At 57.1% G+C, this 23,284-nt stretch overlaps 1 protein-coding gene across 1 annotated transcript; it reads right to left on the bottom strand.

Annotated features, from left to right (window-relative positions):
• Positions 1-3,657: 3,657 nt before the first annotated feature.
• Positions 3,658-23,029, bottom strand: GNA15 (G protein subunit alpha 15). The gene is made up of 7 exons (XM_070622508.1): positions 20,955-23,029; positions 14,207-14,391; positions 10,720-10,874; positions 10,015-10,143; positions 6,261-6,390; positions 4,961-5,114; positions 3,658-4,613 (listed from the first exon to the last, which is right to left on the bottom strand). The coding sequence occupies exons 1-7, from the start codon at positions 21,097-21,099 to the stop codon at positions 4,387-4,389; spliced, it is 1,125 nt and encodes a 374-aa protein (XP_070478609.1). The 5' UTR covers positions 21,100-23,029; the 3' UTR covers positions 3,658-4,386.
• Positions 23,030-23,284: the final 255 nt, after the last annotated feature.

The following is a 23,284-nucleotide window of genomic DNA, read 5'->3' as shown; positions in this document are numbered from 1 at the left end:
GCTTCGGCGGCCTGGGGTTCCCTGGTTCGGATCCCGGGTGCGAACATGGCACCGCTTGTCAAGCCATGCTGTGGTAGGCATCCCACGTATAAAGTAGAGGAAGATGGGCACGGATGTGAGCTCAGGGCCAGTCTTCCTCAGCAAAAAGAAAAGGACTGGCAGCAAATGTTAGCTCAGGGCTAATCTTCCTCAGCAAAAAGAAAAAAACAACAATGAATAATCTGAAAATCATAGAGACAGAAAGTAGACGGTGGCGGGGGTGCTGGGGGAGGGGAGTTAGCATTGAACAGGGGCCAGTTTCAATTTTACAAGATGAAAAGAGTTCTGGAGATGGATGGCGGTGACGACTGCACAACATTATGAGTATATTTAACTCCACTGAGCCATACGCTTAAAATAGTTAAGATGATAAAGTTTACGTTACGCGTATTTTACCACAATAAAAAAATTTGGAAAAAAAAAAAAAAAGAATGATCTTTCCACGTGACCCAGCATCTCCTCAACAACAGAGCTAGAAACCCCGACATTTTGTAACCATCGCGGCATTCACGAATCCAGGCAGGAATCGACAACGGATGCTAAAATTATTGAGTTCGCTGGGGAGCAGGATATTTACATAATCTCAAAGTATCCTCCTGCAGGTTACTCGTCCGTCACAAAGAGAAAAACGAGTGACTCGAGAAAGCTCGTGAATGTCACTGTAACCGAGCCATCCAATTAAACATCCCCATCAATGCGCTAAACAGGCACCCTGGGCCTCCTGACATGGCGCCCCGAGAAGGACACACCGCTTCCAAAATATTCCCGCCCACAGTGTATAACCTGCACCTGATCGTGGGAACCACCGACAAACCCACACTGGGGGACATCCCACAGAATAACTGGCCTGTACCCTTCGAAAGGGTCAAGGTCATGAAAGGTCATGACAGATGGAGAAAGCCCAAGACTGTCTCGGATGGAAGGAGACCCAAGATGCATGACACGAAATGCAATGAGTGGTCCCAACTGGACTCCAGAAACAGAGGAAAGTTGGAGTAAAAGACGATATTGGGACCACCGGTGACAATTTCACACGGACTGTGTATTAGATAATATTATTGTATCGACGCCCTCTGGTCTGGAGCAAAGGTGCATGAGGTCTCCAACTTACTCTCAAATTATTTAGAAAAGTTAAAAAGAATAAGAACGCATATATTCTCTATAGAAAATATTGTATACTTTTAGATTACGTTTATTGAGAAATATAAAGCAAAAGGTTAATCACAGGTGGATCCATCTCACGGGTGGGGAATTTTTTTTTGCAAAGGGCCAAAGGGTCAATATTTTCGGCTTTGAGGGCCGGACAGTCTCTGTTGCATCTCCTCAACTCTGCTGCCAGGACGATGTGTAAATAGTGGGCAGGGCCGTGTGCCAATAAAACTTTATTAACAAAACAGGCTCTGAGCAGGAAATGCACTGACCTCTGACCTCAGTGAAGGGTATAGGGGGCATCATTGTCATGGCTTTGCAACTTCTGGAGGTTTGAAATCTTTTCAAAATAAAAAGATGAGTGAAGAAAATCAGGATTTCCTAACTGGAAGCATCTCGCTGTGCGGAACTCTGAGCTCTTAAGGTCACTGGGGTCACATCAAAGGGACTAAGGAGCCAACCCAGAGAGGTTTCCACTGGCCAAAGACGGAACAGCGTGGGCATAAAGAACGGAAACGACCCGCTGTGTATGGATACACGTCAAACCTTCACACCCATGAGCTCAGTGACCTGAAAGGGAAACTCTCTTTGGTTCTCTTTCATGGATACTGGGGAACCAACTCATCCTTCTGAAAACTGCTAAATAAAAGGCCAGAATCAGGCATTTATCCTGTCTGTCCTGCGTGGCCTTTATTTCTGGTGACCAATTATTTAAGGAGAGGTTTTTTTTTTTTTTTTTATCATACTACATTTTAAAAATTGTTTTTAATTGTGGTAAAATGCACATAATATAAGATTGACCGTCTTAATCATTTTTAAGTGAGCAGCTCAGTGGCATGAAGCACATTCACACGGTTGTGCCACCATCCCCTCCATCCGTCTCCAGAACTTTCCATCTCCCCAAACTGAAGCTCTGTCCCCATGAAACACTGACTCCCACCCCTCCCCCAGCCCCTGGCCCCCCATCCACTTTCTGTCTCTGTGGATGTGGCTCCTCTGGGGACCTCCTGTGAGTGGACCACACAGTGTGTGTCCCTCTGTGTCTGGCTCATGTCACTGAGCATCACGTCCTCCAGGTCCGTCCATGTTGGAGCAGGTGTCAGGATCTCCTTCCTTTTCACGGCTGCGTAATATTCCAGCATCTGGATGGACCACACTGTGTGGATCCATCATCCATCCACGGACACTTGAGCTGCTTCCACTTCTTGGCTACTGTGAATCCTACTGCTGAGAACATGCGTGTACAAATATCTCTTAAGATCCTGCTTCCAATTCTTTTGGGTGAGCATTTTTTTTCATAGAATAATTCCAGAAGAAATAAAAGCAGAAGTCACCATTCTTGCAACCCCTAATGACATATCTCAGCAATGATGATCAATGGCTGCTCAGACCATTAGGAGAGAGGTTCATGGGGAAATCCATGACGGATGGATCGGACTGATGCGCCAGAAACCCACGGAGCAATTTTTACATGAGAGAGAGAGAGAACCAACCAGATGTTATGTTGTTACGTGCTTCCCGGAAAGAGAGAGACAGAGACACAGAGACAGAGGCAGAGATCGGAGCAGCCAGAAGCCGAGGGACACCTGGGGCCCCCAGAAGCTGGAAGAGGCAGGAAGGACCCTCCCGGGGAGCCCCCGCCCCTGGACTGTGGCACTTTGTTACAGAGGCCACAGGAAACTAACGTGATACCTACCAGCACCCGTCAGGCCTGTGAAGTCGTCAAAAAACACAGAAAGTCAGAGAAACCATCACAGCCCAGGGGAGCCCAAAGAGACGTGTCGACTCAGTGTCACGTGGGGTTCTGGGACAGAAGGACATCGGGGAAAACTAAGGCTGTCTGGATAGAGTATGGACTTCACTTAAAAATGTGTCAATATTGGTTCATTAATGGTAAACAAATGTACCATATAAAATAAGATGTTAAGAATGGCGGAATTGGGTGTGGCTTTATAACGCCACTCTCTGTACTATCTTCACAGGTTTTCTGTAAATCTAGGGCTATTCTAAAACATAAAGTTTATTTTTTTTAAAGTAAAAAAAAGGTCCTGAATGAATCATAGGATCTTGGCTCCGCCAGCTCCCAGGCGTGTAGCCTTAGTCAAATTATTCCGTTCCTCCGTGCCTCAGTTTCCTCATCTGTAAAATGGGGGTGATGCGGCTTGTGTCACATGCGGTGCCCTGAGGATGGCGCGAGACCACAACCTGGAATCTTCTTCAGTTTCATCAGCGATGAGTGAGGGCTGCTGCCGGAATTTGGGGTGAGTGGGCTCAAACGCCCCCCACCGGGCCAGGGAGAGTCACCGGACTCCACCTCCTGGCTCAAAGTGCGCACAATCCAGCACAGGCGGGTGGACAACAAGTAGAACTTTTTTGCTTCCTTCGCCATGTTGATACCCTGCCCAGGACGGGCGACCTGAGATGGGACCACGGGGGGGAATCAACAGGACGCCCCTAAGAAATCATAGGTCTCCAGAATGTCATTCCTTTAATGTCCACCGGGCAAGGGGCCCGCAGAAGGTGAGAGAATAAATAGAGAAGGATGTAAGACGCAGCGTGCCTGCATCCCAGCCAGGGAAGGAGCGGGGAGGCCTGTGGGCCTCGGTGTCCCTCTTCTGCAAACCGGGTGAGGACACACTTTGAGCCACGAGGCTCTGAAAGGGCCAGCGTCTTCCGGGGGTGTCTCTCCCCCCACCAAGAAAAGGGAAGTGCGGGCCATACCCAGATCTCAGGCTGGGAGATGTCGCCTCCTGTCCGCCAGGGGGCGCAAGAGTCCGCATCCCTCCCCCTGAAGGACCACTTTCCCCATTCCAGAGAGCTTGCGTCACCCCCAGGCGGGTCCCAAGGAGGGGACATACCCCCGCCCAGGAGGGGACATACCTGGCTGTGGGGCTCTGTCCTCCACCCACCAAGTTCTCGGTCCCCCGCTCTCTTCACCTCTTCCTCCACCCTGCCATCCCAAATGCTCCCTCCCCAAGGGGGTAAACTGAGTCAAGGGAGGGAGACCCCGGGATCTGTCCTGGCGACGGGCAGAGAAGGGTCGGGGCGGCGACCAGCCTTCCATCTCCGACTCCCTGGCGGCCCTTCCGCCCCCTGAGCCTGGAGCCACCAGGGTCATCCGGGCGCGCCTCCTGCCCGCTTGCCCGCAGGTGTCGCCTGCTGCGCGGGGGTCCGAGCCCGGGGGCGGTGGGGCCTGGGTCACAGCAGGTTGATCTCGTCCAGGTAGCGGGCCAGGACCGAGTCCCGCACGTCCTTGAAGACCTTGCGGATGTTCTGCGTGTCCGTGGCGCACGTGTAGTGGCTGAAGAGGCGCCGGGAGCGCGGGCCCTTCCGGTCGGCGTCGGCGCCGTCCACGCAGCTGGCGTACATGCTGACGTACATGTTCAGGATGAAGCTCTTGGCCGCCTCCGCGTCCTGCTTGGGGCCTGCGGGGCGGCAGTGGGCGGTCAGGGCACCCGGGAGACCCTCCCTCCTGGGACCAAGGGGCGCCCTGGAGACCCTCTTCCCGAGACGGGCAACAGCAGGGAACCAGGAGCGCCAGGGACCAGGCACCACGGTTTCCTGCAGGGGGTCGCCATGTTTGGGCTTTCCAGCATGTCACATGACCCAGGCTCAGCCAATAGGAGCAGGCCTGGCTGAGTCACATGACCTGGAATGGATCAATGAGACTCGGCTCTGGGACTTTGGGCAGAACTGGGTTAAAGAGAGAGACACACTGCTTTTGGGAGGCCCTAGAAAGTAGGAGGGTAGAGAAAGTTCTAGAAGCACTCACCCTGGAAACTGGGGAAGTAGGTAGCCAGGTGGGAGGTGGGGATCTTCTCCTCCAGGATGTCGGTTTTGTTGAGGAAGAGGATGACGGAGGTGCTTTTGAACCAGGGAAGTTCCAGGATGGTGCCAAACAGGGCCAGGCTCTCCTTCATCCGGTTCTAGGTCGGGGGACACAGGCAGGTCATTGCTCCAGCCGGACACCTGGGCCGAACAGGAGCCCTCCCTCCACGTGGACATGGGGCTCTCGGCCCACAGTCCAGGGGCTTGGGCTCCCCAGTTCCTGGTGGGCTGGGTCAGAGGGGGGTGCCCATACTTTCGTGTGGCCAGCTGCCCGTGTGTGCCCGATGTGGTTTTGTGCCTGAACTGGTGTGACTGGCGTCCCCCACCCAGAAATTCACATCCACCTGGAACTTCAGAATGTGGCCTTACTTGGGAATAGGGTCTCGGAAGATGTCATTATTTAAGAGGTCATACTGGAGTAGGGTGGCCCTAAGTCCAAGGACTGGTGTCCTTTTGGAAAGAGGAAAGGAGGACACAGAAGGCACGCAGCAAGGACGCCACGTGAAGATGGAGGCAGAGAGGAGGGGAGGCATCTACAAGGCAACGACCACGGAGGATGCCAGGAGCCCCGGAGGCTGGACCTCGACCTCTGGCCTCCGGCCTCCAGAAGCGTGAGAGGATAAGTTTCTGTTGTTTCAGCCTCCCGCCTGGTGCTCCTTTGCCGCGGCAGCCCTAGCAAACTGGGACGTCTCGTGTGGCTGGATTCGAGCAAGGGCTGTGTCGGAATAACCTCAGACTCATCCTGTGTGATTCAGTCTGAAAGTCAGAATTAGATCATCGGACGCTCGGATCCCCAAACTGTTGCTGTGAAACTGCGACCCTTGGAGGGGCCCACTTCAGAGATGACGTGGTGCCCGACCTCCGTGCCCAGGTGTTAATCAGGAGAAGAATTCACATTCATAGAACACAAGCGATCCCCGGACTTTCTGAATGAAAGCAGGGCGGGACCCCGCAGTGGGACCTGTTACCCGGGACAGCTTGTGTTGTGCCTCTGGGGGGGCCATGTCCTGGGCTTGAGCATCCCTCAGTGTGTGTGTGTGTGCGCACACATGCACACGCGCGTGTCCAGGGTCCTGGCTACACAAGTCCTTGTGCATCTGTCTTGGGGCTCAGTGGGCTGACCGCGCGAGAGTAGAGGGTGAAGCTCAAAGCCACGCCGGACACACACAGGCCCGCTCGAGAGCGATGTGGGGTCCCCTGCTCCGCGGCGGGTCCCTGGGCCATCGAGGGGGGAGGCCCCTCACCTCTTGGTTGTTTTCCTCCAGACACTGGTCGTATTCGCTCAGCGAGGCCAGGTAGATGAGCGCGATCACGTTCTCGAAGCAGTGGATCCACTTCTTACGTTCTGACCTCTGGCCCCCGACGTCCACGATCCTACAGGGAACCGCCCCCTTTCAGAGCTCAGGCCCAGTCGGGACCCCGCGACGTGGCACCCCAGACCCCCGTCACTTCTGGGGCATGCCGGGATCAGTACTAATAGCAGCACGAAGAGGTGCCAGCTGCCTGGCCGACGCCTCTTGTGCATTCTTGCATTTCACCCCCGTGGGGCAGGAATCGCTATTGTGCCCGTTTTACGGGGCGGGGGGGAGGGGTGGAGGAAACTGAGGCACAGGGAGGCGAGGGGACTGTCCCGAGCTTCTACTGTGCTGGGCTGCCTGACTTCCACCCCTGTGGTGGAGGACACATCCGGAGTCTGGTTCTGGCTGGGTGGCCCGGGGGAAATTGTGCAACGTCTCCAGAACTCAGTTTCCCCATCAGCAGAATGGGGTGCTGTGTTCTGGCTGGCCACCAGAGTGTCTGGGGGGGGACAGAGCTGGGCAAACGCCATCCTGTGTGTGTGGCCCAGGGCGAGGGCCCAGCTGCACCCTACACACCGCAACAAAAGGCTGAGCCCCCTGGCCTTCCTGTTCCGCCTTCTAGGAAAGGCGGGTCACTGATCGCAAGGCCTGTGTCACTTCCCGGGGGATGCGCCCGGTACTGGGCTGCCGACAGGAAATGCCAGAGCCTCACACAGCAAGAAGCGACTTGCCCTATGTGCAGAAGGGGAAACCGAGGCTGGTGCCTGTGGCTCCTGATCCCCGAGACCAAACCCTCTCACGTGCCTTCAGACTCCCTCAACCTCCACGTCCAGAGCTGGCAGGGGGGGGTGGGGTTCAGTAGTTGAGAGTGGGGGTCTGGAGACCGAGACGGATGGGGGACGCTGCTCGTCAGGCTCACGTCTCAGAGTCTCAGTTGCCTCTGAGCCCTCACTCCACTGGTGAGTCTCTCTCTTCAGCCTAAGCACGTACTCAAGTCTCTCCACCTACAAATCCCCTCATCAGCCCAGCCTTCCCTGTGAACTTCCCCAACTCCACCTGGGCTCCCAAAATTTTACCCACCATCCACCCATCCATACACCTGTACCCATCTACCCATCCATCCATCCATCCACCCATCCATCCATCCATCCACCCATCCACCCACCATCCATCCATCCATCCACCATCCATCCATCCACCATCCATCCATCCACCATCCATCCATCCACCATCCACCCATCCATCATCCATCCATCCATCCTCCATCCACCATGCATGCATCCACCATGCATGCATCCACCATCCATCCACCATCCATCCATCCATCCACCATCCATCCATCCACCATCCATCCATCCATCCACCCACCCATCCATCCATCCACCCATCCATCCATCCATCCACCCATCCATCCATCCATCCACCCATCCATCCACCATCCATCCATCCATCCTCCATCCACCATCCATGCATCCACCATCCATGCATCCACCATCCATGCATCCACCATCCATCCATCCATCCACCATCCATCCACCCATCCACCCATCCATCCACCATCCATCCATCCATCCACCATCCATCCATCCATCCACCATCCATCCATCCACCCACCATCCATCCATCCTCCATCCATCCATCCATCCATCCACCGTCCATCCATCCACCGTCCATCCATCCATCCACCCTCCATCCATCCATCCATCCATCCTCCATCCATCCACCATCCATCCACCATCCATCCATCCATCCACCATCCATCCATCCACCATCCATCCACCATCCATCCATCCATCCATCCACCCATCCACCCATCCATCCATCCATCCACCATCCATCCATCCACCATCCATCCATCCATCCATCCACCATCCATCCACCATCCATCCATCCATCCATCCACCGTCCATCCATCCACCGTCCATCCATCCATCCACCATCCATCCATCCATCCATCCTCCATCCATCCACCATCCATCCACCATCCATCCATCCATCCACCATCCATCCATCCATCCATCCACCCATCCACCCATCCATCCATCCATCCACCATCCATCCATCCACCATCCATCCATCCATCCATCCACCATCCATCCATCCACCATCCATCCACCATCCATCCATCCACCCATCCACCCATCCACCCATCCATCCATCCATCCACCATCCATCCATCCACCATCCATCCATCCATCCATCCTCCATCCATCCATCCATCCATCCACCGTCCATCCATCCATCCACCATCCATCCATCCACCATCCATCCATCCATCCATCATCCATCCATCCATCCATCCTCCATCCATACATCCATCCTTCCACCCATCCATCCTCCCTCCATCCATCCACCCACCCACTCATCCACCCATCCACTCATGCACCCATCTGTCCATCCATCCGTCCACCCATCCACCCACCCACCCATCCATCCACCCATCTATCCATCTGTCCATCCATCCATCCCTCCCTCCATCCATCCATACATACATCTATCCATCCATCCATCCATCTACAAATCTATCCATCCATCCATCCATCCATACACCCACCCACCAATCCATCCATCCATTCACTCATCTACACATCTACCCCCCCATTCACCCACCCGTCTATCCTTCCATCCTTTTACCCATCCTCCCACATTGACCAATGTCCACTCTGACCTTGACCTGATCACCGGCGAAGCAGGAGAATCAGACTCGTCCCCTGACCTTGTGGGGCTCTCCGTCTGGTGGAGGAGACCCATGGCAAACAGACAAATTAGGAAGTTTCCTGGTAAAGACCATTGCCGAGGCCAGAACAGCACGTTTGGGGGGCGGTCCAGGCTCTCTTGGGAGAGACTCAACATGGGTGGGTAGAACCTGTGTCTCCAGGCATCACCCCGCACCTTCCACAGCTCCCGCCATCAGCCCACAGATGCCGAGCTTGCTAAGGTCATTGATGTCCCTCTCACTGTCCTATATTCTTCCTGACCTCTCCTTGGCCTTTGACACTGGCCGTCACTCTCCCTGGACGACCCCTTGCTGCTCTGGCCGCTCACACCTCTGTCTTCCAGCTCAGGCTTTGTGCATCCAGCCAGTTCCCAGATGCTCCAGACCCCTCAGACTCAACCTGCCCCAATGACTTCACCATCGTATCTGAGCCTCCCCACCCCGCTGCCCATTCTACCTCAGAAACAATTTTTGCACCATCCCCTCATTTCCATCCCCACGGCCACTGCCCTGGCCCTTACCCACCCTTCCTGCCTGGACTGTGGTTCCTGCCTCCTTCTGAGTCTTCTGACCTCCAGCCTCACCTCCTCATTGGCCACTAGAGGGCTCACCCTCTGAGCTTTCCTGCCCTGAACCATTCCCTCTGGCATAGCCCGGACCACATAGTCTCTGTCTGGTTCTGCCCAGCAGCCCCTCAAAGGTGGGCACTAGTGAACTCCTACTCATCCTTCAATGCCCCAATACCAATGTCCCCTCCTCCAGGAAGACCTCCCCTCCTGGAGCTCTAGTGCCTCACTCTGGGCTCTTCCAGGTCCCAGTCGTGACTGCAGGGGGGCGCTGGAGGTGTGTGTGTCCAGCTTTGCCTCCTTCAGCCTGGAAGCCCTGTGAGGGCTGGGAGGAGCAAACTCCTACTCATCCCTCAGGGCCCCAGCTCCTTCGCCCTTCCGGCAGGAAGCCTGCCCACCCGCCAGGCCGTGCGCTCACCGCAGGTTGGTTTTCTGCACGGAGAAGCAGTACTCGTTGATGCCGGTGGTGGGCATGCGGCTGCGGAGCACGTCCTGTGCCGTGGGGATGTAGTCAGGCTCCGTGATCCGCTCCAGGTGGGACAGGTAGCTGTGGAGTGAGGAGCCCTGAGGCCCGGCCTGGCAGCCCCCTTAGCTTCTCAGAGCCCCCACCCCACCCAGGCAGGGCCCAGTGGGAGGACCCTGCTTGGGGAGGGCGGGAAACCCCTGGGGAGGGGCCGGGACCCCTGGGGTCTGCAGGTGGCTCAGGAGCAGCAGCCTGAAGCCGTGGGAGTGTCGGTCACTAGGGAGGGGTGTCACCTTGGGGGAGCTGTCACCCCCTGGAGTGGCACTGCCCCAAGCACACTGATGGCCCGAGAGCAGGCTCGCAGGTGCCAGATCTCTCTAGATGCCCAGCACATGTTGCTGCGTGATGATGAGCAGCGTCACCCCAGGAGCTGTGTCACCCCGGGATAGAGTCACCCTGCAGCAAGACCATCCCCACGGCCAGCCTCCGCCGCACACCATGTCCGCGCGGGGGGAGCCGCCAGCAGCCTGGGGACCCTCTGTCGGGATCCCGCCCCCCGGGACCGGGTCTCCGCTGGCTGCGTCTCGGCCGCCACTGTGCCCAGTGCCCGCCTGGCCCTCAGCCCCACCCCCGCCCCTCGCCCGGGGACCGCAGACTCACTACACGGCGGAGTCGAGCAGGTGGAACTCGCGCCGACGCTCGTAGCAGGCCCGGACCCCCGCGTCCCTCCACAGCCACTGGATGGCCACGGCGTAGTGCTTCTCGAAGGTGGTCACCTTGTAGGGGTCCTGGCTCATGACCAGGCTGGCGTGGTGCTGGGGGGACGGACGGAGCGGGTCAGGGCTGCTGTGGGGCGGGGCTGCCCTCCACACGTCTCCAGGAGCCCCCTGCCCTCCTGCCCCCACTGCCTCTCCTTCCCATCCCGGAGCCACTTGCCTCCACATGCACCGTGGCCTGTGCTCTGCCCGCTCCATCGGCCCCTCCGATTTGCTCCCTCCTCCCTTCATGCATTTATCCACGGGGTGGCGGGGGGCGCCGAGGGAAAGAGTTCCCCCTCCGTCCCCACAGCAACCTGTGCTCCTCTGTCCTCCTTTCCTTCCACCGGGATCAAGCACCAGTGTCGCTGAGACCTCTGTGATGGCCTGAGTGTGCGCGTGCACGTGTATTTGTGTGAGCACACACGTATGCACTTGTGTGTGTGCGTGCATCATGTGTGTATTTGTACGTGCACACATGTGACTTGTGCTCCTGCAGGTGCACTGGTGTCTGTGCACGCACTTGGGTGTGTCCTTGCGCGTGCATGTGGATTTGTGTTTGTGTGGGCACATGCGCCTGTGTGTGCATTTGTGGGCATTTGCACGTGTGTGTGCATCTGAGTGTGTATATGCAGGCATGTGACCTGTGTAGGATCAATGAAAAAGCCTGCAGCCTGTTATGGGCTGAACTGTGTCCTCAACTCCCCCTGCCCTCTGCAAATTCACACATCGGAGCCGTAACCCCCAGGACCCCAGAAGGTGATCTTATCTGGAGCTGGGTCTCTACAGAGGTAAAGTTAGAATGAGATCACTAAGTTGGGCCCTGACCCAATAGGACCAGTATCCTCATAAGAAGAGAAGATGAGGACACGGACAGGCACCGAGGGATGGCCATGTGAGGATACACGGAGACGATGGCCATCTGCAGGCCGAGGAGAGAGGCCACAGAGGAACCAGCCCCGGCGACACCTGGATCTCGGACTTCTAAGTCTAGAATTATGAGCAAGTAAATTTCTGTTGTTTAAGCTGCGCTGGCTGTGGCACTTTGTTATGGCGGCCCGAGCAGAAAAATACACAGCCTGAAAATATATTGGCTCCGAAGTTTTGAAAAACATGGACAATCAAAATGGGCAATAATTTTAAAAGCAGAAATTTAAGGAAACATCCTTTGAAAAAGTGACAGTAGGGGCCGGCCCGGTGGCACAGCGGTTAAGTGCGCACGTTCTGCTCTGGCAGCCCGGGGTTCGCCGGTTCAGATCCTGGGTGTGGACATTGGCAAGCCATGCTGTGGCAGGTGTCCCACACATAAAGTAGAGGAAGATGGGCACGGATGTTAGCTCAGGGCCAGTCTTCCTCAGCAAAAAGAGAAGGACTGGCAGCAGATGTCAGCTCAGTGCTAATCTTCCTCAAAAAAAAAAAAATTCACAGTAAAAATTATATTCAAGGAAGGCCCTCAGTAGATCGTAATGTGCTTTGATTGAAGCAAATGAGGGTCCTTGAAGATTTTAAAAGGTAGGGGACTGTGCTCTGGGCCTGGGAATGAGACAAGGATGTCCGTTCCTGCTGCTAACGAACACCAAGCTGAGGTCCTGGCCAGTGCAACCACACAGGAAAAAGGAATCTAAGGCACCAGGTTTGGAAGCGAATAAATTACACGGTGGTTGTTCACGGATGAGATGACCGTATGCAGAGAATCCAGAATAGTCTAGAGATAAGCTATTCGAATAAGCAAGTGAATTTAACCAAGGCCCCGAATGCAAGATCAATAAGCAAAAATCCAATGTGTGTCTATACGCTAAGCACCAGCTAGCGGAAATTTTAAAAACCTTAAATCTCATTTATAGCAGCACCAGAAGGGATCAAACACCTAGGAATAAATCTGTCGATAGACGTGAAAACTCTCCACACTGAAATGGACAAAACATCGCTAAGAAAACATTTGAAAGAGGAAAATAACTGGAGGGATATACTATGTTCATGGATTGGAAGAAGCAGTGTTTTTAAGTTGCTGATTCTCCCCAAATTGATCTATGGATTCAATGCAATCCTAACCAAAACTCCAGAAAGGGGTGTGTGTGTGTGTGTGCGTGTGTGCAAAAATTGATAATTCTAAACTTATATAGAAATGCAAGGGGCCTGGAGTAGCCACTGCAATTCGGGAGAAGACACAAGTGGAAGCATTTACACTAGTGGATGTCAAGATTACACTAGGGAGCTACAGTCATAACTTGAAACGATATTCGTTCAGAGATAAACAGACCATGGAAGAGAACAGTGAGCACTGACAGATCCAGACACATTAGGACACATGACTTATGACAACAGTGAGATTGTAGTACGGGGAGCAAAGGATGGTCTTTTCAATAGATGATGCTGGAACAATCGAATATCCACATAGAAAAAAAAAAAAAGCAAAGAAATTTGATCCCTGCCTCGCACCCTACACGAAAAAAATCAATTCTAGGTGGAATGTGAATTTAAATGTGAAACGATAAAGCTCCTAAAAGATAGCAATAGAAAATTTCACCAGGACCTTGGGGTACAAAAATATTTCTTAAACTGGCCACAAAAAAAATAAACACATTAATCAGAAAAGATTGATACGTTAGACTTCATTAAAATTAAGAACTTCTAGGGGCCGGCTGGCTGGCACAGTGGTTAAGTGCGCACGTTCCACTTCGGTGGCCCGGGGTTCGTCAGTTTGGATCCCGGGTGCAGACATGGCACTGCTTGGCAAGCCATGCTGTGGCAGGCGTCCCACGTATAAAGTAGAGGAAGATGGGCACGGATGTGAGCTCAGGGCCAGTCTTCCTCAGCAAAAAGAGGAGGATTGGCAGCAGATGTTAGCTCAGGGCCAATCTTCCTCAAAAATAAAAAAAGTAAAAAAATAATAATAATTAAAAAACACACACACAAGCGTTGGGGGGGGGGGGAGATGTGGAGAAACTGCGCTCCCCTCCACCCTGTGCCCTGAGGAGGGGGGATGTCAATGTGGAAATGTGTCAATGTGGAAAACAGCAAGCAGGGTCCCCCAGAAACGAACCCTAGGGCTACCATGGGATCCAGCAAGGCCCCTTCTCGGGGGTTAGCCAAAGGAATTGAAATCGGGATCTGGAAAAGAGAGCAGCAGGCCCGCGTTGGCTGCAGCGCTGTTCACAATAGCCGAGCAGGGGCGGTCACCTGATGTCCAGAGATGGACGGAGGGATACAGACAAGGGGACAGGATTCCGCTGGAGGCGACACGAGGTGGGGGGACCCTGCGGGGGCCCAGCCGCCTGGAATGGAGGGGAGGATCCCGGGGGGTGGGTCCGAGGGGACACAGCTCCGCCTTGGGGGTCCATTAGGACAGGCCGCCCCCCCCCACCCAAGTCCTAGGGGCCCCGGCCGCTCACCTTACTCTCGGGCCGGCTGAAGGGGATCTGCAGCCGCTCCATGGCCTCGAGCATGTTGCGCACGGAGACGAAGATGTTCTGGTAGACGAGGGGCCGGAAGCCCTTGCGGTCCTCCTCCGAGTAGCCGGCCCCGTGGATGATACGCATCTGCTTGATGAACGTGCTCTTCCCGCTCTCCCCGGGGCCTGCGGAGACGCGCGATCGGCTCAGCCCTCCGCGGGCTCCGAACCCCGGACACTCCCCGCTCCCCAACCCCCGGGGTTCAAATCCCCGCTCAGCCAGGGCTGAAACCGCTCTGTGCCTCAGTTTCCCCATCTGGAAAAGGCGGATCGCAGGAGGCCCTGCCTGCTCGTGGATGTGCGGGGCTGATGGAGTTCATTGTCAGCTGCCCCGGGAGGGCTCCAAAACTGAGGCCCGCGGGCCGAATGCCGCCCCCAATCCGTTTTCGCGCGGCACCCGAGTTTTTACCGTTTGCACCGTTTTTATGTTTCTCCCGGTTTTCACGGTTACGGCTTTGACATTTTTTAAATAGTTGAAAGGAATCCAAAGAAGACTATTGGGTGACGTGAAAATTATATGAAATTCAGGTTGCGGCATTCGCAAATAAAGTTTTATTGGCACACGGCCACACCCATTCCTTTACGAGTTGCCTATTTTGCTTTCTGGCTGCAACAGCAGAGTTGAGCCGTCAGAGAGAGACCGTCGGGCTCACAAAGCTGGAAATATTTACTATCTGGCCTTTTACGGAGAAAATTTGTGGATCCCGGTTTATAGGAGACTAGACATAGTAAGAGTGACCGAAGTATGTTTAGCATGGTAATAATTCCCCTTATTACTTGCTATGATAATTTCAGATAGAGAAACTTGTATGAAGGCAATAAAACAGGATGAACAGGGGAAGGAATGAACAGGTGACCACCAGAGCTGAGGGTCCAGGAAGGCCTCTCGGTGGGGGTGGCTTGTGGGGCTGAGATCTGAAGGCTGGGAAGGTTGCTCTCATGCCAAGTTCTCCGGGAAGAGCATTCCAGGCAGCGGGCACAGCCTGTGCAAAGGCCCTGGGGCAGGCCCAGGCCTGGCGTGTGGGAGGAACAGCGAGGAGCCTGTGTGGCTGGAGCAGAGGGAGGAGGGGGAGAGAGGGAGAAAAGGAGGAGGGAGGGCAGGGAGGGGACGGGGCAGGTCCAGGGGGCAATGCTGGGTGACCAGGTGGCCACGGTGGAGCTGGAGAGAAGGGGGTACATTCCAGAGATATTTGGGAGGCATATCGACATGGCCTTGCCGATGGACCACAGTGGGGAGAGGGTCCTTGCAGGGCGTCTGCACAATCCACAGGGCCGAGGTCAAGACGAGACCACAGGGCCCTTCCGAGCGCAGGCAGCACACCCGCGACTCGGGCCCCCGGTTTGTGATCGTGACACTGGAATCTTCCAGAGCCGGGGGCCAGAAGCTGGAAGACGGAGGCTCAGCCTCCCGCTGTCTGAGCCCCGAGATCTGGCTCTCTCTGGGCCTCTGTTTTCTCATCTGTAAACTGTCCCCTCTGCGGCTCCTGGGGACACGGGCATGGGGTCCTTCCCGGGGCGGGAGGGGCTCGGGGCAGGAGGAACTGGACTGAGCAGCAAAAAGGGAAGGGGTGGCCCGGCTGGAGCCCAGAAAGAGGAAATGGGAGCAGAGGGCGAGGAGCGGGGAGGCGAGAGGGAGCTGGAGGCGGAGGGAAGGGGAGCTAGGATGTGGCATTTGTCCCCCCGTCCCCACGTGCGGGGGGCCCTGTCCCCAACCCGCCTCCGGTCCATCGGAGGACAGCAAGGGCAGGTCTGGGGTGACACCAGGTGTTAATGAAGCGGCTGGACTCAAGGGCCGAGAAGAAGGGTCACTTTCTCTGCCCTCCAGGACATGAGCTGGGAAAGTGGGACAAAGTGGCGGGATGGCAGTCAGGCTCGCGGGAGGACGACAGGTTTGGCTTTTTTGTGGAACTCAAACCCACTGATGAGGCATTTTGGGGTAAAAAGCTGTCAGGTCTGTAACTTCCTTGCAAACGGTTCAGAAAAAAAGAATGAATAGGTATGTATGAAATATAGAAATGTACGGTAAATAAATTTTCGATATAATTGTGCATTATATAAAGTCTAAGTAGATGCACGTCCACTTATAAATTGTGTGTTACGTGTTCAGAGACAGAGGATAAAAAAAACGTAAAATGGGGGCCGGCCCAGTGGGGCAGCGGTTAAGTGCGCACGTTCCGCTTCTCAGCAGCCCCGGGGTTCGCCGGTTTGGATCCCGGGTGCGGACGTGACACCGCTTGGCACGCCATGCTGTGGTAGGCGTCCCACACAGAAAGTAGAGGAAGATGGGCACCGATGTGAGCTCAGGGCCAGTCTTCCTCAGCAAAAAAAGAGGAGGATTGGCAGCAGTTAGCTCAGGGCCAGTCTTCCTCAAAAAAAAAAACCATAAAATGTGAACATCTGCAGAATCTGGGGGCAACGTTTCTCTGAGTCTGGGAGTCTTTCAAAATAAAAAGTTAAGAAACAGAAAGAAAAAGCCTGACATGCCGAGTGAGATGCCTGATTGGAAAGTGAAACGGAAAAAGGGGCCTCGGGGGAAACACCCGTAAAATCCACAGTCTGGAGTTTCGTCACTGTCAGGTCCCGGGTTCCGGGTTAATTTCTGGGCTGTGACCTATGCCCAGGGGTGACATCGGACATGCCCTTGAGCGGAAGCTGGTCACAGGACCCAGGGAGTCTCAGCAGCTTTGCCACTTTTCTGTGCGTCTAAAATTACTCCAAAATAAAAAGTTTCCTTGAAAAAAACAACCCGGGGCTGGCCCAGCGGTACAGCGGTTAAGTGTGCACGTTCCGCTTTGGCGGCCCGGGGTTCGCCAGTTCGGATCCTGGGTGTGGACATGGCACCGCTTGGCACGCCATGCTGTGGTAGGCGTCCCACATAGAAAGTAGAGGAAGATGGGCACAGATGTGCGCTCAGGGCCAGTCTTCCTCAGCAAAAAAAAAAAAGAGGAGGATTGGCAGCAGTTAGCTCAGGGCTAATCTTCCTCAAAAAAAAAAGAAAAAAAAACCCCACGCCCCAGGTCCGCCATGTGAAGCTCGCCAGCGTGGGGCTGTATGTGTCGCAGATTCTGGAATCTCTGGGATGTTAGACAGGGACACGTCAAGCGCACTAACTGTTCCCGCAGGGGAGCATCTGAACGACACGGTCAGCGAGACGAGCCGGCAGCCCTCCTGCCCACGGACGAAGCCGGTGGACTGGCCGGTCTTCGGAGCCTCGGCCATTTGGGGCCGGCAGAGGCAGCTGCGAGCCCCGGGGCCCTTGACTGCGCGCTCCCAAGGCCCTGGGTGCTGCACGGGACCAGTTTGCCCAGGGTCGCGGTGAGAGAGGGACGACTCTAAGCCCCCCTTTTCATGTGGGGAAACTGAGTCCCAGATCGGCTAAGGGGACTGATTCCTAGGGTCGTGGAGCTGGTGAGTGGCCGAGCGGGGACTCCACCCCAATCCTGGCTGAGTCCAGAGCTCATGGGCTTTATAATTATCATCCCAGGAAGTTCCCCGGGCGCTGCCTCAACAATAACAACCACCCATAATAGTAACCGTCATCATCACCATCCCGGCGAGCATGATGGACTCTCGGCACCTGCCAGGCCTGGGGCCACGGTCCGCTGTGCGTGTCCTGGCTCAATCCTCACGAAGATTCCCACTGTTTTCCCATCCGTGCGGGGGGCTCAGAGAGGTGATGTGACTTTCCCAGGGTCACACAGCCAGCGGGGAATCAGAGGCGCCAACTCGAGCCCTTACGGGTCCTGCCACAAAACGGGACGCGGCCCGTCGACTGGCCCGGGCATCCTCTCAATCTGAGCCACTCGCAGTTTCTCCGGACACGTGGCCGCCAGGAGGCTCGGGGGCTGTGGGTGACGGCCCTGGGTCTCCCCAAAAAGGTAGAGAACAGAGGTCCCCGGAAGGACCAGGTCCCCGCGTGGACACGCACTGATTTTTTTTCTCTTCTCTTCGGTTTCATTAAAGAAAAAAAATTCCTGGCCGCCGCCCGCACCGCGGACGTCGTGACTCACGGACGGGTCAGAGCCTGAAGTCTGGAGACCCAGGCCGGGCGGGGCCCCGTCTGCGGCCCGCGCCTGTCCTCGGGCCCCGGGGACTCGGGAGCCCGTCCAGCACCCGCTCCCGGTCCGCGAGGGGCGGGCGGGGGGCTGCGGGGTGGCCGTGTCCACCTGGCTGCCACCGCCGCGCAGCCCCGACGGGAAGTGGCGGCTTCCTCCGGGGGCGGGAGGAGGAAGTGGGAGCCGGCAGACATGGGGAACAGCGGGCCCAGCCCCGGGCATCCCGAGAGGCCCCCTCCCCGGGGGCCGGCACCCCCACCCACCCTGCCCGCCCCAGAAACAAGGTGCTAGGGCCACGGGGAGCCAGGCCTGGGCAGCCGGGGGGCAGGCGGCTCAGTTTCCACATCCCACTGGGCCTCAGACCACTCCTGCCACCTCCCTGGGCCTCAGTTTCCCCATCTGTCATGGGGGTTCTGTGGCTCTTCTCTCCCGCCGCACATTCTCAAGGCGGTCAGGTGAACGCACAGGCTTTGGAACCGGAATCCTAGGTTCAGATCCTGGCTGTGCCGCCTCGGGCAAGTCGCTTCACCTCTCTGGGCCTCAGTTTCTCCATCTGGGGATGCGAGAAGTACTTGCCTCCAGCGCCATGGACAGAGTCGGCCCCATTCATTGCCTCCTTCTGACTCCCCCCCTCCCCGAGGGGGTCAGCACTGTCTGTCACGGACAGACCCCCGACCCTCGGCCGCTTCCTCAAACAGATGAGTCGCCTCCAGGAAAAAAATAACTTTTGGATTCAATTCCTGTTTTCAAGAAGGGAGCGGGGTGCAGAGGCGGCCGTGGGGCTGGGGTGGGGGTGGTGCAAACCACAGTCGCCAGGGCTGTCCAAGTGCCACCGTGGGCGCTGGGGGACATGAGCAGCCCCCCTCCCGTCTTTGTCCCCCTACCCCCGCACCAGCAGAAGGGGCTTCCTGATTTGGGGCTGGCTGTGCGGTGGTCAGAGTGGAGCTGGGCAAGGGACCGTCCCAGCTCCGGGAAGATGCGGCACAGCTCTGGGGAAAGTGGCCCCAAAACAGGACGGAAAGTCACAAAGGAAGGAGAAGCATGGGGCTGCCTTTGTAGCTGGGGGAAATCAGGGAAAGCTTCTCGGAGGAGGGGACACTTGAGCTGCCACCTGCCTTGAGTGGGAGCGCCCGCCACGTTCTTAACGGGGAGAATGGCAAGTGCAAAGGCCCCGAGGCACAGACAAGTGAACCCGAGATGTGCGCGGAGAGATCCCTAACGTGGATAAACCCCTGGCCTGATGGATCAGAGAGCTCGAGACACAGCATGAGAAAGGGGCCATCACTACGGGTCCTACAGACGAGGGAACGTCATAAGCAACTTCACACTCGTCCGCTCGACTTTGAAGAAACTGACAAATTCTTTAAAAGACCCCAATAGCCGAAGCTCGCTCAAGAAGAAATAGGTAGCCTCAATCGCCCTATTTATTAAAAATTAATAAATATCAGAGACCACATATATTATTAATATAATAATAGCCCGGCTATTAAAGAAATTAAGTTCTTAATTAAAACTTCCGGGCTCAGATGGCTTCATTGATGATTTTCCCAAACATTTAAGGGAAACAAGACCCATGCGGTGGGTGGAGGGGCCGGGGGGCTGCAGCTGAAGGACTATGGCGGGGCGGTGAGCTGGGGCCCGAGAGTCTGAATTTCACGCCGCCCAGGCTCTCCTCCGAGGATGGGGAGGAAATTCCTCTGCCTGATTCCAGACCCGAATCAGAGGGGCCCTGTGGAGGTGCCGCTCCCGGGGGTCCCAGAGTTCCCTCTCTGCTCTCTCTCCACTCCATGGGGCTGCCTGGCCCACCGGGCAAGGGAACAGAGAGGGCGACCGAGCTAATGACCAGCCTATTTGCCCCGGGCAGGCAGAGGTCACTTGGGGACACCCGGGCCCTTCCCCAGCCCCCCTCCCAGGGCTCAGGGGGGTCCCTTCGGGGCCGCAGTCCCCAGGATTAGGCTGGCGGGCGGAGCCACACGCACAGCCAGGAGGTTGGGGAAGCGGACCCCCGCGGGCGACAAGATTCGAGGTTCTGAGGTCACATCTCGGAACCTTACAATGGCCACCTCCCCCCCCCCACCCCCGAGTCCCTCCGGCTCCCTCGCCCGGGGCGACTCTCGCTGCCGGAAGTCACTCCACTTGTTAGTTGACAGGCTTCACGCCTGTCCCCGGCCCGGAAGACGATGTCCCCACGAGTTCCCTGACGCGGCGGGAATGAATGAACGAACCCACGGTCTACCCCGAGGACCTGGGCTAAGCGACCTCCAGAGCCACCCGGGGGGGCCCTCCGCCTTCCCGGGCCGGCCGCGTAGGGAGGGAAAGCCGGGCTCGCGGCCCCGCGTCCTCGCTCCCTTCCCGTGACGCAGCAGCCGGTAGGGCGGGCTGGGCCTGCTGGGCAGGAGCGGGTCCCTGTCGGGCCGCCCGGCCGAGCCACCTCCGTTCTTGTGGACGGGCCCAGCGCCCACACCTTTGGACGAGCAACTGGGCCACTCTGGCCCTCAGTCTCCTCATCTGGAAAATGGATTTCCAGGCTCTCCCGGCCCCCGAGGGATTTGAGGGTCCCCTCCTCGGGCCCTCCTCCGAGTCCTTGTCTTCGTGTCACCCCCCTTGCCCGCCCCCGCCGGGCCCTGGGCTCACCCAGCAGCAGCAGCTTCAGCTCCCCGCGGTCCCGCTTCTTCTGTTCCAAGAGGATCCGGTTGATCTCCTGGTCGATCCGGGCCGCCGTCTTCTCCTCCTCCGTCAGGCACCAGGGGCAGCAGCGCCAGGTCAGCGAGCGGGCCATGGTCGGGGCTCAGAGGGCGCCAGGGGGCATGGCCCCGGCCCCCCTGGGGAGGGCACCCCCACCCGGCCGGTTCCGGGGACCCCCTCAGGGACCCCCGATTTCTCAGCCTCAGGCACCAGGAGGGCCCAGCTCAGCGAGGCCTGAGTGCCGGGCCCAGGGCGGGGCGGGCGGAGGCGGCGGCGGAGAGAGGGGGTGAGGCTCAGGGCTCCCCACCCATCCTCAGACCTGCCCGGGCCTGGCCAGACAGGCTGTGGGTGGCACGAGATGAGGTGGGCACCCAGGGAGGGCGGGGCGGCCCCAAGGAACGCCTGCCTGCCAGCACGCAGTCGGGGCACCGGCAGCAACCTGCTGGGCCCTCCTTCCTCATTCTGGTGAAGGGCCTCTGACGCCGCCCCCTGCTGTGCCCAGGCCCACCCCCTCCTCTGAGCCAATGAGGAGCTGTCCTCCCAATACCAACCATGATCCTTTCTCAAAAAACAGCCGAATCCAGGGGGCACCTGCTGCGTGCCGTGCTCTTGTATGGATTCATTTCCTGCGCACATCGCCCCGAGTTAATGTTATCATCCTGATGTGCAGACAGGGAAAATGAGGCACACAGCCATGAAGACATTTGCCGGGGGCCGCAGGATTGGGAGGAGACGGGGCAGGGAGTCATCTCTCCCCCGTGGGGGCCCAGGGTCTAAACGCTGACCAGGCAGCTGTGGGGAGGGGCTGTGCATTCTTTGCGCAATTATTGAGCGCCTACTGTGTACCAGGCATTCTGGACATTTTTAAAAATATTTGAGCCTGTTGGATGGCGGTTCAGTCTAAGCAAAAACTAAAGCAGAGAAGGGGGCCGGGCATGTGGGGGGGCTGGGGTTGGGGCTATAAATGGGTCACGGAGGTCATGCTGACAAGATGACATTTGGGCCCAGGGGGAGGAGTCAGACAGCAGCCTGGCCCAGGACCTTCCCAACGAGGCCGCCAGGCCCCCTGCCTGGACCCCCGTTGTCCTCAGGACCCTAGAAGTAGGACGAGGACCGTGGGGTGCACATATGGCTGCCTCCTAGACACTCACAGTCAAAGGGGAGGTCACAGACTGTCTCCAACCCAGCAGCTCTTTGCCGTGTTTGGGTGCAGAACCCCATCTGAGAGGTTCTAGAATGCTCTAGAAAGTTCCGGATCAAACCCCCTGTGCAGATACACACGATTCGGAGAGCCTCTGGATCCCTCCCAGATGGTCCCAGCGAGGCTCAGAGAGGTGGAGTGACACGCCTGGGGTCACACAGCAGCCACCGTCACCCCTCCCCCACGCCCCCGGCGGGTTGCAGCGTGCGGTTTTCTTTGCCGTTAATTCACAACGAATGGCAGATGGGAAGTTCGATAGGGCCCCCACCCCGGGCCCTGCCCCCCACCACCGTTGGGTCACTGGTGGGCGCTGCCCCGCCCAGCCAGCCTCCCGCCCTCAACCGGATGAGCAGCCGAGAGGAGGGGCGCTCCCGAGCCGGGGGCCCCGGGCGACTTCCCACTCCGGGCAGGTGAAGAAAAGCAGAAATGCGTCTGGCCTGGCAGAGCTGGGAGGGCTGCTGGGCTGCAGAAAGGAACAGCTGGGGTGGCCGGCTGAGTCACAGCCCGGCGTGCCGGGAACACGAGGGCCGTCCCCACCCCGGGCATCTCCCTGCTGTCCGTCTCCGGGTGGGGGACCCCAGGCCCTTGGCATGTCACAACAGGACCGGTGTCAGGCCTGGTCTGACTCCCTCCATGGCTCCCACTGACCTCAGAGTAACCAGCCCGCTTCTCGATCCCCCTCCTCCGGGGGCCCGGCCCCTGCGAATTCCTCCAGCTTCAAAACAAACGTCCGTTTTCAGTTCCCCAAACGGGCCAGCTGCTTCCTTTCCACATGCCGGTGCCGTTCGGGACATTTGTCACGTTCTAGTCCATTCGGGAAGTCGGGCAAGCCAGCGTGCGTCTTTGAAAACACACACACATACAGGAAACGCGTAAAATGTGAATATACAACCTGATCGGCTCCTGTGAGGCCAACACCCCTGTGAGGCCCATCAGGCCGACCCCCCAGGGGCCCCCAGGAGTTCTGTGCGATGGGGACCTCCTCCTTCCCCCCGGTCACCGTGGTCTGCATCGCTCTGCCGTGCACCGTGTGTCTCTGTTTGGGAAGAACTCTTCAGTACCAAGATTTATTTCGTTC

This window comes from Equus przewalskii, chromosome 6 (assembly GCF_037783145.1).
Source record: "Equus przewalskii isolate Varuska chromosome 6, EquPr2, whole genome shotgun sequence".
NCBI classification, from domain to species: domain Eukaryota; kingdom Metazoa; phylum Chordata; class Mammalia; order Perissodactyla; family Equidae; genus Equus; species Equus przewalskii.
The sequence above is the reverse complement of the archived record's forward strand: the minus strand, read 5'-3'. Positions and strand labels throughout refer to the sequence as shown.

Excerpts from the sequence above, each read along its gene's own strand:
- GNA15 (XM_070622508.1), bottom strand. The coding sequence starts at position 21,099 with ATGGCCCGCTCGCTGACCTGGCGCTGCTGCCCCTGGTGCCTGACGGAG. Across the intron at positions 14,392-20,954 it reads GCTGAAGCTGCTGCTGCTGG|GCCCCGGGGAGAGCGGGAAG; the intron begins GTGAGCCCAGGG and ends GCGTCTCCGCAG. Across the intron at positions 10,875-14,206 it reads TCAGCCGGCCCGAGAGTAAG|CACCACGCCAGCCTGGTCAT; the intron begins GTGAGCGGCCGG and ends CCGTCCCCCCAG.